Below are 17,909 nucleotides of genomic sequence, written 5' to 3' on the forward strand. Positions count from 1 at the left end.
CAATTGCATTACTAAAATATGCAGCTGTTTATTACTAATTAGGAACAATGAGGCATTGACAAAAATCAGGTCTAATTCTGTTACATGTATTTCCATGTATATTTTAATAATGTGATATTTTGGAACAAAATTGTAATACTAAATAGCCTATGCATGTCTTTAATCCATATTAAATCCAATTAATATGAACCGTAACTCTAAACATGCTCACTCATGTACAGTATTTTCATGGCAAACAGAATGCAAAAATAATTGTTCTACATTAATATGTGACATTTCAAATAATAAAACAAAAGAACAAAAAAATAACAATCAGGAGTTTAGACAGATTTACTTTATACGAGCACATCTGCTGGCATTGTGTGGATTTCTTCCAGCAAAGTCGGCATGCTTGCTGACTGCTGCCGTGCTGCTCGGGCCCTGTCAGGTGCTGCTTGCAGCTATATTTATTATTTTGATTGTACGCCACTGAGAGAAAGGGCTCATCAGAGTTCAAAGGGTTCATTTCATTTCTTGTATTTTTCTTTCCAAATGTGTTACTGAACTTTGAGTGTTGGGAAGCAAAATCAGATGTGCTGGCAGGATGTAACCTGTTAAAAAACACTTACAAATCCCCCCATGCTTTGTGTGCAAAATATGAATTAGTTGGTCATTAACTCTTCCATCTCTGTGGCAGTAATTGCATGTTCTCGCTCAGCCATTTGCTTCCAGGTCAGGGGGAGGTCATCACCAGGGTGACACAGATCAGACCATCTCTGTTAGCAGAAAAATAATAATGGTAGGGATCTTGTAAGCAAGTGTTTTATAAAATATAAATATGAAATGTAATTACTATGTACATAACAATACCACTGATCTGTAAAATACTTCCACCTATTGTTTGAATCTGCTTCTAGGTCCATTCAGCACCAAACCAAAACAATGACATAGCATTGGTTTTACTTGAAAATATGGACATTTTTCTTTTCTAGCATAAGCTGTCAGTAGATAAGACTGATAGTGTGCTGCCTAGGTAGGAGCAAGAATGGAAACAGACTACAGAATGGTAACAGACTACACTATTTTTCACTACATATTTTACAGGACAGACAGCTCTATCCACATCCACCTGCCTTGAATTTGTCTGATTGCATATCTTCTGATGTTGTGAGTGTGTGTGTGTGTGTGTGACCCTGGGTAAGGGGGTGGGACAGTGAAAACAAGGCTATCTTTCTGCACAGCTGTGGAGACACGGGATCCAGGCCTCACCTGTCTGAGAGTGCCAGTGCTGATGGAGAGCTTGACCAGACTCCACCCCGGCACCAGTACAACAGAGGAGAGGGCCAGCAGCCAGCCCAGCACGTACGCCCAGTCTGGATACACATACCAGCGGTTAAAGGTCAGGGGTTGGTACTTCACCACAGAGAAGATGAAGGATCCCTACGGGAGAGGAGGAAGAGTGGAATGTTACAAACGCCATGCAGCCATTGTGTCATAGAAGTAGAAATGACATGAAATTGAGTTCAGTTGTTGAAACTGGGTCACGCAGTTATGCAGTCAAAAACACTCAGTGAATAATTTACAAGGTATTTCCTAGATATATTATTTAGACTTATTGATCATCTGCAGTTGTATCCCATCCACTTCAATGTTCGACATGCTGTTCATTCAGAGATGCTTGTCTGCATACCACAGTTGTAACATGTGGTTATTTACAATTTTACATTTTAGTCATTTAGCAGACACCTTTTTATCCAAAGTGACTTACAAGTGCATAGGTTCTTCCACAGGTTAAAAGCATCAAATCCATAACTAGCAAAACACACATGAAGAGCTGCAAATGTTTTTATTATTTATTTTTCATTTTTTAAATTAAGGGTTAGGGTTAGAAAAGAGGGATTTTGGAGGGGGGGGGGGGGGGGAGTAAATCAGGAGGGAGGAACAAGGTATAGTCTAAAAAGGTGTGCTTTTAGTCTGTGTCAAAATATGGGGAGGGCTTCTGCTGACCGGACAGTGGTAGGCAATCATTCCACCAATGAGGAACCAGAACAAAAAACAGGCGTGAACGTGCAGCTCGACTGCCTGGTGCTCGTAGTGAGGGAACCACAAGGGGACCAGAGCTGGCAGACTGGAGTGGTCTAGCTGGGGAGTAGGGAGCAATTAAAGATTGGATGTAAAGTGGGGACGTCCGCTTAGCAGCCTGGAATGGCAACACTAGGGCCTTGAAGCGGATGCGTGCGGCAATAGGAAGCTAGTGGAGGCCAATGAGGAGCGGGTGACATGAGCCGTCCTGGGCTGACTGGCAGGCTGCAGCATTCTGGACCAGCTGGAGGGGCTTGATGGCACAAGTAGGGGGACCGGCCAGGAGGGAGTTGCAGTAATCCAGATGGGAGATTACAAGCGCCTGGACTAGGGCTTTCTCCTTCAGGAGTTGACGGATACGGCGTATATTATAGAGGAAGAACCTGCATGTTCTGGCAGTGCAGGATATATGGGGAATGAGGGTGAGGCAGTTATCAAGAGTCACCCCAAGATTCTTGGCTGTATGGGAGGAGGATACTACAAAGTCCTCGATGATCAGTGAGAGTCGATTGTCGAGAGAAAGATTAGGAAAGGGATGTAGGCTTGCCAAGGTTAAGCTTCAGGTGGTGGGAAGTCATCCATGCAGAGATATCAGCCAAGCAGGCAGGAAGCAAAGAAAGAGTTGAATGTCATCGGGATAAGAGTGGTAAGAAAAGAGAAACAGAACCAAGAGACATGGTGTATAGAGAGAAGAAGAGAGGACCAAGAACTGAGCCCTGCGGGACCCCCATCCCAGTCAGTGATGAGAGCAGAATCTCATGGTTGACTGTATCGAAGGCGGCCGACAGGACAGGTTTTTGGAGGTCCAATTTTTCTTCCCTGGAACACTAGACAAAGATGTAGATGTTTTTTCTCAAAATAAATTCTGACGTCATACTGACTTTGCACTCTCTTCTGGCACCTGCGCAATTGTTTTTCATTGGTTCATCTGCTGAGGCATGCCATTACCCTACATTTCCTCATTGTGCATGTGACTAGGCATGTGGTGAGTGAATCTATTACACTTCCTGATGCACTGTGAATTTTCCATAGGTTTCTATTGGCGTCACTGTCGGTATATTACACAGTATACACTACAGGCTGAACCCAAAGCACTGCAGTCTCTGCACTCCAGACTAGCAGACTTGGCCTTCACAGACTTTGGTCTTACATAATGTGACATAGACTGTAGTGCTCAGCGTCATTATGTGAAGTCTGCAAGAGCAAAGGGTTGTGAGGGTAAATGCACTAAAACTGGATTACAGACCTCACTCATTGCCAACATGTTTGAGTTGTCCTGTAATAAGTGAGTCAGGCAGATGCTCTGTCTCTGGACATCCCACAGTGGGGGTGAGTCAAACTCACCAGGGTCACCAGTGGGGTGAAGTAGAGCCAGCAGAGCTTAAAGATGAGGCTGGGCCGTTCCCCGGTCATGTCCTCGATGACATCCATCATGCGCTCCGCCCCTGCTCCAGGGCAAACAGGAATGGCAGTGAGTGTAGTGTTATGTTGTGCATAATGGGAGATTCCCCTGGGGGGAAGAGAATGAGACATTAATGAGAACAAAATAGTCTATACGTTTTCCCTGTCCTTACAGAGAGCCAGAAGGAGATGTCAGAAGCCTCAAACAAGGTGATTATGTGGCCATGCTTAAAATGTTCTAATAAAGCAGTAAATGTAATGTAAAGAGTGGTTAGACACAGCAACAAAGTCTAATGCTGCATTCACATCATATCGGAATGACCGAATTACCACCTTCCGACTGGGGAAAACTACCTCTGACATTAAACACGAAGAAAAAAAACTAAACAGGCAGCAGAGACCTGCACTCACCAAACAGCCAGCCCATGGCCAGAACTTCAAACACACACAGGAAGAAAACACAGGCCCCATTACAGGCATAGTAATCCAGGAGCTGGAACACATACATCCCCCCCTGGTGGACAGAAGGAGAAATTACAAGAATAGATAGCATAAGGAAAAAAGGTCAGGCTGAGACCACAGATGGAGTACAGAGATATGCTGCCAACATGAAAAATAGCTTTCACCTTCAGGGGATGACTATGAGCACTAACCCTATTTTGAATAGGAGAAAATTCACAGACGTCGGATAGTGGTTCAAGATTTCATTCAACGTGCACAGAAAATCTTATGATGTTATCCAACGTCTGTGAACTAGCTTGCTTGCTAGCTTTCTCCTAGTGGAATACGGGAAGGTTGTGCAGCCTCAGTGCTAGAGGAAATGGGATCATAAAACAATCTCTGATTGTATCTCAACACAATATTATGTATTTGCTATAAATATAGACCATGTAACAATGACAGCAATGCTCCAGTTACTCTTTTTTAACTAGATTGTATTGACCATTTAATAGCATTTTGCTCCACTGACCACCATTTATTCCATATATGGGAAAATTGATAGTATATATTGAAATGTATTTCTATATTTCCCCAGCTGTCTTCTCACCTGTGTGACCGTCACCAGATTCAAAATGAAGCAGGTGAGGCAGAAGAGCAGGATGAAGATCTCTCTGTGCCCAGCCCTCCGTAGTGTTTTGGGAAACAGGTCCGTCACCGACGTTATCACCGACTCCATCCCCACAAACTGAACAACAGACAGACAGCACAAAGTTCAACACAGAGAAGCAGAGAAAGAGAAAAGGGAAAGAAAAGAAGGAAAAGGAACAAAAGGAAGGGAGAGAGAAAGATGATTGACCCACACTAATGTTTACTCTTTTCCTGAAACTGTCCACAAATACATATTTATTAGGTATGAAATGTTCTCCAATTAGTTAATAAGTAAGATAAGTAATCTTGCTGTGCTCAATGGTAACCCAGCATGATGCCTTGCTAGCTCAGCACAGTTTTCCTTCATGTTGAGCAAGAACCAAACTGGAAGGATCTAGAAGTAAACACAGACATTAGTAGTGGCAGCGGTATCACAGACTCAGCAGCCAGGAGAGGCGAGCCACAGCCAGGAAACTGATCACCTGAGTGTCCAGGCCCAACAGGATGATCATAATGAAGAAGCAGGTGGCCCACAGCTGAGGTAGAGGCATCATTGCTACTGCTTGGGGGTACGCAATGAATGCCAGACCAGGTCCTGGAAGCAGGGGAGAACATGGGAAAGAAAGACAGGAGGAGAGTGAAGGAGTCAGAAGGAATGGGAGAATAATAAACAAACCTACCATTCTTACCCAGGTTATATTCCCTCACATCACGTATGGGGCAATAAATTCCAAATCTGCAAACATTTTGACAACAGTGTCCCAATAATATGGGTCAATGATGTGACTTGTTATTTTGATGCCCAAAACTCATTTATGATATAAAAATGAAAAGATCCCAGCAGATAGGGAGGAGTTTCTTGCAAAAAAGAGATTAATTAATATGGACCAATTAAGTAGGAAGTGCAGTTCACTAAAAATAAAATCTGAGCTATGATAACATTCCTTTATCATACTGTAAATTATACTATAGTTGCCTATTTTTGCCTGATTTTGACTAATCGGGAGGCTGTTATTTTTTTTTAAATGTCATGCTTGTCTTATAGTAGATATCCATTGGATCAGCAAGTAACAAGTGCAGTTGAAAAGAAAACCTAATTTTATCATACTATAGTTAGGTCTATTATTGTGAGATAGGTAGGCCATTATTTATACAGACTGTTCTGCATGGTAACAATTTCAGTCAGGCTGGATAAAACTTTTTTTTTTTTTTATTCAGAGTTGAGAACACAACAACATTGTGGAGTCGTACTTTTTTTTTTCACAGAGTGGATCAATTATCGGGATTTTTGCAACAGAAGTTTTCTGTAAAGACTTGAACACACTAGCCTATAATCGACAGCAAATGCAATTTTTATCAAATAAATAGGAGTAAATGTTTTATTTCCTGAGCACTACATACTTGTTGAGATCTCACCTTAAATATTTACTGATTATTGGGTGGTTATAAAAGCAAAAAAATAAATATTTATGTTCTCCCATATGACATTCGTGTCATATAGGATTGATGGAGTACTCAGTCTCTGAAAATAAAACAATGATATCCCAAAGTCACAGGTGCATGAATACAGACTTTTATTACAAACTGTGAAAAAAGCCACTTGAGTTTTATATATATCCAACTCCCACCTCAATAGGAATGCCCAAATGTCGATTCTGTATTTGGATAAAAGTGCTATTTACACTCACTGAGCACTTTATTGGGAACACCTGTTAATGTTCACATCAACCATCAGAATGGGGAAAAATGTGCTCTCTGTGATTTTGATCATGGCATGATTGTTGGTGCCAGAACAGGTGGTTTGAGTATGACAGGGCAGCCTGTAGCGTAGTGGTTAAGGTAAATGACTGGGACACGCAAGGTTGGTTGTTCTAATCCCGGTGTAGCCACAATAAGATCTGCACATTGGGCCCTTGAGCAAGGCTCTTAACCCTGCATTGCTCCAGGGGAGGATTGTCTCCTGCTTAGTCTAATCAACTGTATGTTGCTCTGGATAAGAGCGTCTGCCAAATGCCAATAATGTAATGTAATGTATGTATTTCTGTAGCTGCTGATCTCCAAGGATTTTCACGCACAATAGTCTCTTGACAATGTCATGAACATGACATGGATCCCAGTCACCGGATCTGAATCCAATAGAACACCTTTGGGATGAGGTGGAACAAGAGATTCGCAGCATGAATGTGCAGCTGTTCTGCAGAAACTGTGTGATGCAATCATGTCAATATGGAACAGAATCTCTTGTGGAATCCATTCATTCATTCATTCATTATCCTAACCTGCTTATCCTGAACAGGGTTGCAGGGAGGCTGGAGCCTATCCCAGCATACATTGGGCGAAAGGCAGGAATACACCCTGGACAGGTCGCCAGTCCATCGCAGGGCACACACACCATTCACTCACACACTCATACCTACGGCAATTTAGACTCTTCAATCAGCCTAACCTGCATGTCTTTGGACTGTGGGAGGAAACCGGAATACCCGGAGGAAACCCACACAGACACGGGGCGAACATGCAAACTTACATTTACATTTTTGTCATTTGGCAGACGCTGTTAATCCAAAGCGATTTACAAGTGCAGAGGTTCTTCCACAAGTTAAAGCATCACATCCATAACTAGTAAAATACACATGAAGTGTTGTTCTAAACATATAGTCATCATTCATTGATTCATTGATTCATTCATTATCCTAACCCGCTTATCCTGAATAGTGTCGCAGGGGGGCTGGAGCCTATCCCAGCATACATTGGGGCGAAAGGCAGGAATACACCCTGGACAGGTCACCAGTCCATCGCAGGGCACACACACCATTCACTCACACACTCATACCTACGGCCAATTTAGACTCTCCAATCAGCCTAACCTGCATGTCTTTGGACTGTGGGAGGAAACCGGAATACCCGGAGGAAACCCACACAGACACGGGGCGAACATGCAAACTTACATTTACATTTTTGTCATTTGGCAGACGCTGTTAATCCAAAGCGATTTACAAGTGCATAGGTTCTTCCACAAGTTAAAGCATCACATCCATAACTAGTAAAATACACATGAAGTGTTGTTCTAAACATGTAGTCATTAAGTGCAATATTTTTTGTTGGGGTTAGACAAGAGGGATAGGGATATCAGAAAGGGGGGGCGTGGGAAATCAGGAGGGAGGACTAAGGTACAGTTTGAAAAGGTGTGTTCGTTTTTTTGTGTAAGGTTTTTAGTCTGCATCGAAATAGGGGGAGGAATTCTGCTGTCCTGACAGTGGTAGGCAAGTCATTCCACCACTGAGGAACCAGAACGGAAAACAGGCGTGAACGTGCAGCTCGACCGCCCGGTGCTCTTAGTGAGGGAACCATAAGGCGACCAGAGCTGGCAGACCGGAGTGGTCTAGCTGGGGAGTAGGGAGTGATCAAGGATTGTATGTAAGGTGGGGCAGTCCCCTTAGCAGCCTGAAATGCCAACATTAGGGCCTTGAATCGGATGCGTGTGGCAATAGGAAGCCAGTGGAGGCCAATGAGGAGCGGGGTGACATGAGCTGACCTGGGCTGACTGGTGATCAGGCGGGCTGCAGCATTCTGGACCAGCTGGAGGGGCTTGATGGCACAAGCTGGGAGACCGGCTAAGAGGGAGTTGCAGTAATCCAGGCGGGAAATGACGAGCGCCTGGACTAGGAGCTGGGTGGCTTTCTCCGTTAGGAGATGATGGACACGGCGTATATTGTAGAGGAAGAACCTGCAGGTTCTGGCAGGTCAGGATACTTGTGGAGCCAGGGTGAGGCAGTTATCAAGAGTCACCCCAAGATTCTTTGCCGTACGGGAGGAGGAAACTACAAAGTCCTCAACAGTCAGTGAGAGGTCGATTGTCGGAGAGGACTTAGCAGGGATGTAGAGAAGCTCAGTTTTGGCAAGGTTAAGCTTCAGGTGGTGGGAAGTCATCCACGCAGAGATATCAGCCAAGCAGGCAGAGATCTGTGTGGTGACCTGGGTATCGGGGGGGAAGGAAATTGGGGAAAGAGTTGGGTGTCATCGGCGTAAGAGTGGTAAGAAAAGCCATGGGAAGAGATAACAGAACCAAGAGACACATGGTGTATAACGAGAAGAGGAGAGGACCAAGAACTGAGCCTCCTTGCTGTCAGCTGGCAGTGCTACCCACTGCACCATGTATTAGTTCCTAATAAAGTGTTCCTAATAAAGTGCTCAGTGAGTGTAAATGCAGTCCATTTCCCATGACAGTCAGCACTGTCACGGCCTGGATTCGAGTCAAGGCCATGAGGCTCATGCATGCACCACAGTGTGGAGCCTTAACCTAATGATCCATCCAGCTGTTCGTTTTGTTATATTTTTATATTTTTGTTATATCTTCATTATTCGTTTTGACATACTATACCTGATTCTGCCACTTCCTCTATGGGGACACCCTGCTCATGTGCCATGAACCCCAGCACAGAAAAGACTGTGAATCCTGCCACCAGGCTGGTCCCACTGTTCAGCAGACACAGCCATAAACTGTCCCTGTAGAAACACCACCAGGAGGCTAAACATTATCTGACCAGCCCTCATTTTTGCATGTGTTGGTATCTGAGTATTACACTGGACAGAGCTGGATATTTATGGTTAAAGGAGCACTGTCATGCTTGTTTCAGTTGAGCTTATTTGGATTAAATCCTTAAATTATTTGTGTAGGCATTTTTAAAATCACTGTCAGTGTCGCCGTTTAGGGCAAAACTTAAAACAAAACAAACATGTGATATCACTGGACATCCCAGTGTTTGCTGGAATCCCAGTGTTTCCCAGAAAGTAAAGGGTGCTCAAACTCCACCCTTGAAAGCAGAGTCTGGTTTATGGGCGGCCCACCCATCCAGGCAATCACATAACACTCCCATGAAAATACGGTAACGTTAGCATAAAAATATCACGGAACCTTACATGGCTAGCCTGAGCAGTATGATGGACAGCTCTGACTTCGCCGAGTTTTGACAAAGAAATCCAACCTTACAGTTTTGAATCAGAATTTACAGAGGAAGAATTGCGTGAGAGAGACAGGCAGCGGAAGAGGAGGCAGCTCCGAGAGGATTAATTGGAAGAAGTATCCACAACCAATGTTTTGACATAGCTTGTTAGTTAGTATTTACTTACTCGTCGCCTAGTTGCCCTCCCGGACCCCTTGGTTCCTTCTTCTATTGCTGAAGAAGAAGTTGGTAAGTACTATCTAGCTAACATGTTGTGACGCCACTGAACGTGTTTGTTTCGAGATGTTTTGCCCCATATTTTGGAAACAGCTACAATGATGGTGATTTTAAAAATTCCTAGCAAGAACCTCACGTTTTCCTCTGTGTTTCTGCCCTAGTTTACTGTGGGTAAGCTTGTCCTTACTTGTAGCAGTTGTTGTTGTAGGTGTTGTAGCTACCCAGTACAATCAGAGAACCCATTCCAAGACTATAGGAGAAGAAGATCTGAGCTCCTGCCTCCATCCACACCTGCAGTGACATCACAAAACTTGAACACATTGGGTGTTGCTTAACAAATTAATTTGTTCCCTGGCTGGGTGAAATTAGGAAAGAGACACCTTACTGTGCCAAGGTGATGGGGTGCAGCTGGTGTTACGGAGTACTTACCTGTGGGTCTGCCAGGCGGGAGGGGTCAGGGTACAGGTAGAACTCCACCCCCTGCAGAGCTCCAGGTAGAGTTAGCCCTCGTATCAACAACACCAAAAGCATTAGGTATGGGAAGGTAGCTGTGAAGTAAACCACCTGGTGAGAGAGAGAGAGAGAGAGAGAGAGAGAGAGATACTTATTTTTTATGGAGGATGAGAAATGCGAAAGTTAGAAAATTATACATAAATTATAAATAAATAAATAAATAAATAAATATAAGTATGAGAAAATAAAATAAAATGTCTGTCTGTTTCATACAGTACTGTGTAAAAGTTTTAAGTAGGTGTGAAATAATGCTGTAAAATAAGAATGCTTTCAAAAATAGAAATGTTAATAGTTTATTTTTATCAACGAACAAAATTTATGAACAGAAGAAGTGAATGAACAGAAGAAAAATCTAAATCAAATCAATATTTGGTGTGACCACCCCTTGCCTTCAAAACTGAATGAGTTCTTCGAGGTATACTTGCATACACTTGCAACTTGGCAGGTAGGTTGTTCCAGACATCTTGGAGAACTAGCCACAGTTCTTCTGTGGATTTAGGCAGCCTCAAATGCTTCTGTCTCTGCATGTAATCCCTGTCTGCCTTGAAATTTATGCCTGGGAGAGACCTTGCTGATGCAGTATAACTGCCTTGTGTCTTGCTGCTGCGCTCAGTCTTTTCATGGTGTATGACTTCTGACATTAAACTGTCTGCAGCAACCTCACCTTGGAAGGAGAGTTTGGCTGTTCCTCACCCAGTTTTAACCCTACTACATGGCTGTTTCTGTTTCAGTTAATGATTGTGTTTCAACCTACATATTAAACTGATGATCATTAGCTACTGTTTGGTATAACTGGTTAATCACAAACCTGACTATATGCCTACAAAATCCCTGACTTGAAGAATTGATGCTGGTTTGGAGGCAAAGGGTGGTCATACCAAATATTGATTTGATTTCGATTTTTCTTCTGTTCACTAACTTTGCATTTTGTTAATTGATAAAAATAAACTATTCATTCTTATGTTACAGCATTTTTTCACACCTGCCTAAAACTGTTGCACAGTACTGAATGTCCCTGTTTGATTCTGTTGAGTGTTTTACATGGTAAGTTAAACTCTTTCCTTACTTATCGCTCTCAGTAAATGGGGGACAGACCTTGCCTGTAGACTTCACCCCCTTCCAGATGCAGAAGTAGGAGATGACCCATATCATGATGAGACACAGGAGCAGCTCCCACCTCACACTGCCCACCTCCTCAATGCCCCCTGAGATCAGCAGCACACGTCTCCTGGGAGGGGGAGAGGAGGAGGGAGAGAAAATAAGGGAAAGGGAAAGAAGCACAGAGAAAAAGAGAAATATTAATTTTGACAGCTTTATTTACATACAGCTGAACGACAGCAATATTTACTTACATTTATTCCAGTGTAGGAATCATGATTCTCTGTACACCCCTTGCACCCTGGCCCTAGCATGTACACAAATAATTTACATGTTCTCTACTTATGGATTTAACTCTGATGGTTCAGAAAATATTATTGCACACACATAAATGCGAAAAGGTGAAAGCAATGTGCTCCATCCCCACATACACCTGCAAACTTTACCCGTACATATCACCTGAGACTATTATCCAGAGCAATTAATACAACTTACATACATTTGTACAACGGGACATTTACAGAAGCAATTCAGGCTAAGTACCTTTTAGATTTGAACCCACAGTCTCTGGTTTCCCAGTTCCCTAACCCTGAATAATACAGCCCTACAGAAGTCAGCCTGCAGACTTACTCCCAAAACTCGGTGGCTGCAGAAGATGAGTTGTGGGGCTGTTGGGTCCAGTTTGCGGTAAGGTTTTGATTGGAGAAATCCACACAGTGGTCTGAAGCACAGAGAGTTGCCAATAGGGAATGACACCAGTCATGACCTCAGCAGAAGCATTTAATTTTACTGGCTTTGACAGACAGAAGTGTCGCCAATGCTAGGAGGCGCAGCCCAAAGCTAATTATAAGACTTTAATCCCCCCGCCCAAAAAAATAAATAAAAAAATGTTATCCGGTTAACCTATCCTATTATGTTAAGATTTTAAGAACACTTATGTTTGGGGTCTAATTGACCCCAACTGTTTAAATAAACATTGCAAAATACAAAAAAATCTTCTTGTCTCACAAATTACTAGCCTTTTATCCATAAATATGAAAAATCTGTGAGAAACATCTCATTTTAGATTCCTGAGGTACAGGAAGTTAAAGTTTGGCACCTGTATGGGAAAGTGCCACCTGAATCATACATAAAGAAATCTGAGAAAATCTTTTTTTAATACAAAGTTGGTACAGGACTTCTGAAAACAAAGCATTATGTTTATTGGATGTTTACTATTTAATCCCACCAAAATAGAAATGTAAAAAAATCATGCAGTATCAAGATGAAAAAACGTTAACTGGTTTTTAAGAGATGTTAAACACTGAATGGGATCAAATTGAGCTAGCTTGCTAGCCATTAGCTATACTATTTTCATTTGAAAAGATAAATTAGAGGAATTTGCCAATGCTCTCCTTGATTTTGTGAACAGGTGTTCAATATTTTGGGACAAATATTATCAGACTTTTAATTTTGCACCTGTTTCTTTCACCCCATTATGAGGAGGATGAGAGGCGATCCGCTTCCAGAGTAAAGTTTCCATAGAAACAAAGATGCTATGGCTGTGCTTCTTGTTCCAGTGGATGTTTTTATTTATTTATTTTGTATTATTTAAATTTTATTTTGAAGTGTAATGATTAGTTGGTCAAGCCCTGGTGTAGCCACAATAAGATCCGCAAAGCTGCTGGGACCTTGAGTGAGACCTTGATGGCAGATATAAAACACTATGCTTGCAGTGTGTTCTGCAGGTGGATTTATAGCATGTACACAACATTTCATTCACTTTACCTGAGTTCCAGGTGTTGGAGCAGCTGGCCCAGGGCAGCTCAGAGCTGAAGGAGAAGTAGAGGTAGAAGAGGGCCCAGGCCAGGATGACCATATAACAGACGGAATTGTAAGTCAGGATCAGCTGAGACGCATAGCCAACCCCTGAGACAAATACACATATACACACATGCACACACACTCAATTAACAGCTGGTAATGGCAATCTTTGTTTTAAGCAACTTGTACAATTACTGGTTATGCACATGCCTGCTGTGGTTCCTCTTCACATTAGCACTCTATAGCACACTAATAACATTGATGTATTCTGCCTTGACAGACACACTGAGCATATGACAAATTCCAGTAATATATTGTCAATATTTCTTGCAATTAGCCAATTTTCCCACGTAAGAGTAGAGTCCACCTCTTAGCCTCATAGAGTTAGAGTATGATATACAAGTGCAAGATGTCTGCTTATGTTGTAATAGATTCATTTTCAGGTTTTGGAGAATATTCTATCCCCCTCCTGGGTAACTGGGTGCTACCCTGCAGGGCTGTAATCCTACTGCTGATTATCCATTTGCTCGCAGTGTATTTACTGACCTAAGAGGCCCTCACACTCCAGTGGCAGCAGCTAAGCCAGCATGAGTCTAAACATGTGAGGAGAATCTCTCATGAAGGGGGTCTTCGACCGCTCCGCCCTGGACCAGCAGCAACTCGTCAGCTCTTCCGCAATTTCTGAGTATGACATTGAATTCCGGACTCTGGCTGCTTCTGCTGGCTGGGACAAAGGCCCCTTCTATAATGGACTATCAGACTATATCCTGGACGAGCTAAGCACCTGCGAGCTACTCTTGACTGACCTGACTATCCGTGTGGACTCAAGCCTCAGGGAGAGACAAGCTGGAAGGCAAGTGAGGGTTGCCACAGAACAACCCGCACCCCACTTCCCGGTTGTCCACTCCCAGTGCAAGACCCTGAACCCGAGTCCACGCAAGTTGGCCATGCCAGACTGACGTCCCAAGAACGTGAGAGACTGGTATTAGACCAACTGAACCGGTACTGTGCCAGACCCGGTCACCGTGTCTGCAACTGTACAGTAAGCGAGGGGGTTCTGACGGGTGTCACTATTGATCCATCCCCCTCAACTTCCTGATCCACCCTGTTTGCCACAGTATCCTGGAAGGGGGTATAACACCAAGTACAAGTCCTCATCGACTCCGGGGCCAATTCCCGTTTCATGTGGTCTACCTTGGTCCATAGCCTGGGAGTACCCACTTCCACCCTGACACAAGCCCTATGGACTATCAGCCCCTTCACCATCACCCGTGTTCTCACCCCTTCTCCCAACTGACTCAGCTTCCCTCCTCCCCTACGCTGCATCCATCCAGTATTCCATGTGTCCCGAGTTAAGCCCTTTGTTACTTCCCGGGTTAAGCCCCCTGCCAGACCACCTCCAGTCGCTACCACCCCCCCCTCCTCTGGCCCTTGGTCGGTTGTCCTGTTTACACTGGATTTAAGATTGGTTCATCTGCCTTTTCTGACTGCCTTTCTTTTAACAAACTTTTGCCTGTGACCGCAAGGTTTTGGATTAACTGTGTTATATCTGTTTGCTTGGTTACCGAACCCCTGCCTGGATTACTGACTACAAACTGCATTGTTTTTTACATTCCTGTTTGCCCATACTTGACCATTGCCTGTTTCAATAATGACCTTTATTCTGCATCCTGACAGATGTCAGTTTTACCCATTTGCCCACAGAGATTTCTGGCCTCTCACCCTCAGCCAATGGGCACAGCTTCCTCCAGCAGGTAATGCCCCCCTCCCGGGTGTACTGCCCCATGGCAGTCTCCAGCAGGAACAGGGGTATCCCACAGGTCACCACAAAGACCAAATATGGCACAAGGAATGCTCCTGCAGACACACCCACACACAAAGTTAACATTCAAGATCAATCTTCAATCCCCAGTCCCACGACTGGTATTTGAACAAAACCAAAGATGTCTAGTTTCAGGTCGTCAGCAAGGTGTGACTTTGTGACTAAGCACTAAACAATTAACCATTCAGAATGAATAATTATGTTAATCAATACTAATTTAGAGCATAAAACTTACCCCAGCACTAATAACTGAAATTAAAAGTTCCTATAAACTCATAAACACAGCCTTACTCATGTTCATTCAAATTAATTGGAACACTCTCACTCACCCTCACTCTCACTCATACACTCACACTCTCACTCATACACTCACACTCTCACTCATACTCTCACTCCATCTCACGCTCACACTCACTCACACTCTCTCTCATACTCACACTTATACTCTCACTCTCACTCTCACTCATACTCAAGCTCATGCAGTCATACTCACATTCATACACTCATCCCACTCACCACCACCGTACTTGTAGCAAAGGTATAGGAACCTCCACACGTTTCCCAGCCCCACTATGTTCCCTGCCACTGCCAGGAGGAACTCCACCTTACTCCCCCACTGCCCCCTCTCCTCCAATGGCCTTTCTGCGGTCTCCTTCTCCTTCTTCATCCCTTCTGCTGCCTGTTCCATACTCTCTGATTATGTTCTCTGTCTAGACACAGTGAGCTGAGATCAAACAGAGGCTCATGTTTTACTGTAACTGCTGACTGACAGACAACTCCTTACATGTGCACAGTGTACCTGAGATACTGGGCCAAGTTGCATAAATATGTATAAAACATTAAGTATAAAAGTGAGCTACATACGGAAACATTCACGTTCTACCATCCACACATGCAATACAATTAATGACAGCTGACTTTTCATGCATCTTTATTAATCAGGTTCTTATTATAAGGGAAATCTGATAGGGGGTTATAGATATTTTTTAATCTCTGGATAAAAAATCCCTCTCACCAAGAACCTTGATAAAGGTTGCTTTGCATACTTTCACCTTCCTTTCATCTTGTTACTACTGAATACTTCCCATGGATTTTTCTGTTCTTCCTTGCTTCTTCATCTTTGTCAGGAATTTGACATTGTTTGGGTTGATTGCCTCTCACAGTGTATGGACAATGCCTATGTATAGGTATCTTTCTGACCCCCAAATCTCACAATCTCTTCAGTTTTCCTCAGTCATGGTACTCTACCAACCTTCCTTGCTTCCTTTGGAGAGGTGATATTATCCTATCCTCCAAACTGTCAATAATGTTCATTATTTGCTTGAACGTCGGCAGTGCAGATATAGCCTATCACAATATGCAATAAAATGAAAGTGCTGTTTATTGTGCTTTGCAATAACAAACTGTATTCTGTGCGGTGACTGGAATGTCGCTTGATAGCTCCAAGAATCGTGGATGTTTCTATACTGTTTGTTGTGTTGTTTATTGTGTTTTGCAATTAAACTCAAAATTTCAAATATTTAAGTGTCCTTCTGTTTTATATACTTACTGCATACATCAGTTTACTTGTGAAATACGTTTCAGATCAGATTGATCCAACCCTCCTCCTCTTGTTACAGCACACTAAGGACGTAGTACACTACTCACCGTCCTGCTGCAGGATTCTGATCAGCTGTTGACAATATTGATGAGTCGGCTGGGCTGAGGATCCCGTTTGTGATACAAATTGTTGCCCTTAAGCTGGGTATACACTGCGATTTCTGCCACGATTCTGCAGTCACTGGTCATTTATAAAAGTTTGGTGCATTGCCTCCTTAGACGAAGCTTATTGAAAAAATTATTCAGAATTTGAATATGTTCCAATATGGGCCAATGCAATTTGCCATATGACATAAATGCAAATAACTTAAAAGATGGAAATAAAAGATGGAATTCTCACGAAACTGGAAATATATCTGGTTCTACTTTGGGAATAGGTGGTGCTATTCCATGCCATAACTATTATTAAGTAACTTAAAATTGTGTATGATGTGTCTTGGCCACAGGTCCAGACAGGCGATATATGAAACAAACTATATATGAAATTTAAAAAGCCAACAATCAGCCAACAATTCAGCGTTCATTAGATTGACTTAAGGATCTAATTAGCAGCATGCTAAGGTGAGGTGAGAATTAGGTGAGAATTGGCTAATAGGCGGTGCTACAGTAATATATCATGCTTTTGAGTTATTCACTGTGTTTGAGTTCATGAACTTTATATCACCATATGTGTCTCTGCCTGCAGAACAAATTTGCCTCAGTAACCCCCCATGTCTGTCATATTGGATTTCAGCAAATTTGCATTTTGGTTCGATTCCCGGTCCTGCCAAAAAAAGAAAGCCAAGTTTGTCCGGCTCCCGGCATGTTGGCTCGGTGCTCCAGGGAGGGACTTGGCAGGGTTAGAGGGATCACCACATACAAACGGTCAAATTGAGACGAGACGGCTTGGAGAAGGCGTGTGGCTCTCAGGGTCACAAGATCCTCCTAAGGCGGTGTATCCCCAGCTAGCACTAACTGGAATAAATAGGGTATAATTGGCTATTGAACCCAGGACCTCCTTGCTGTGAGGCGGCAGTGCTACCCACTGCACCATCCGTGCCGCCCAGGATCTAATTAGCAGCATGCAAAATTAGATGAGAATTGGCTAATAGGCTACAGTAATATGTCAGGCTTTTGAGTACTTCAACATGTAGTTCTCACTGTGTTTGAACTGCGGTCATGAGCTTTATATCACCTTATGTGCCTCTGCCTGCAGAACAAATTTGCCTCAGTTACCCCCCATGTCTGTCATATTGGATTTCAGGAAATTTGCATTCTACAACATTTGCATTCTACAAATTTTGACCAACTTGCATGAAGTTTGGGGTACTTATATATAATTAATATGTACAGTATATAAAATA

The 17,909-nt window shown here is 43.1% G+C and overlaps 1 protein-coding gene across 1 annotated transcript; it reads right to left on the reverse strand.

The window, feature by feature from the left end:
* Positions 1 to 641: 641 nt before the first annotated feature.
* LOC133108249 (sodium- and chloride-dependent GABA transporter 2-like) lies at positions 642 to 15,655 on the reverse strand. The gene is made up of 14 exons (XM_061217718.1): positions 15,484 to 15,655; positions 14,868 to 15,002; positions 13,110 to 13,250; positions 11,973 to 12,063; positions 11,340 to 11,472; positions 10,161 to 10,295; positions 9,919 to 10,022; positions 8,933 to 9,057; positions 5,034 to 5,146; positions 4,511 to 4,648; positions 3,874 to 3,976; positions 3,406 to 3,506; positions 1,249 to 1,419; positions 642 to 755 (listed from the first exon to the last, which is right to left on the reverse strand). Exons 1-14 carry the CDS (start codon positions 15,653 to 15,655, stop codon positions 642 to 644), a joined length of 1,776 nt encoding a protein of 591 aa, XP_061073702.1.
* Between the last annotated feature and the right edge of the window lie 2,254 nt (positions 15,656 to 17,909).

This window comes from Conger conger, chromosome 13 (genome assembly GCF_963514075.1).
Source record: "Conger conger chromosome 13, fConCon1.1, whole genome shotgun sequence".
Classification (NCBI taxonomy): Eukaryota; Metazoa; Chordata; class Actinopteri; order Anguilliformes; family Congridae; genus Conger; species Conger conger.

What these genes read in the sequence shown, in the direction of transcription:
- LOC133108249 (XM_061217718.1), bottom strand. Translation starts at nt 15,655, where the DNA reads ATGGAACAGGCAGCAGAAGGGATGAAGAAGGAGAAGGAGACCGCAGAA. An exon ending in GGCCATGGGCTGGCTGTTTG is followed by an intron (nt 3,507 to 3,873) that starts GTGAGTGCAGGT and finishes GCCCTGGAGCAG; the next exon opens with GGGCGGAGCGCATGATGGAT. An exon ending in TCACCCCACTGGTGACCCTG is followed by an intron (nt 1,420 to 3,405) that starts GTGAGTTTGACT and finishes CCTCTCCCGTAG; the next exon opens with GGATCCTTCATCTTCTCTGT.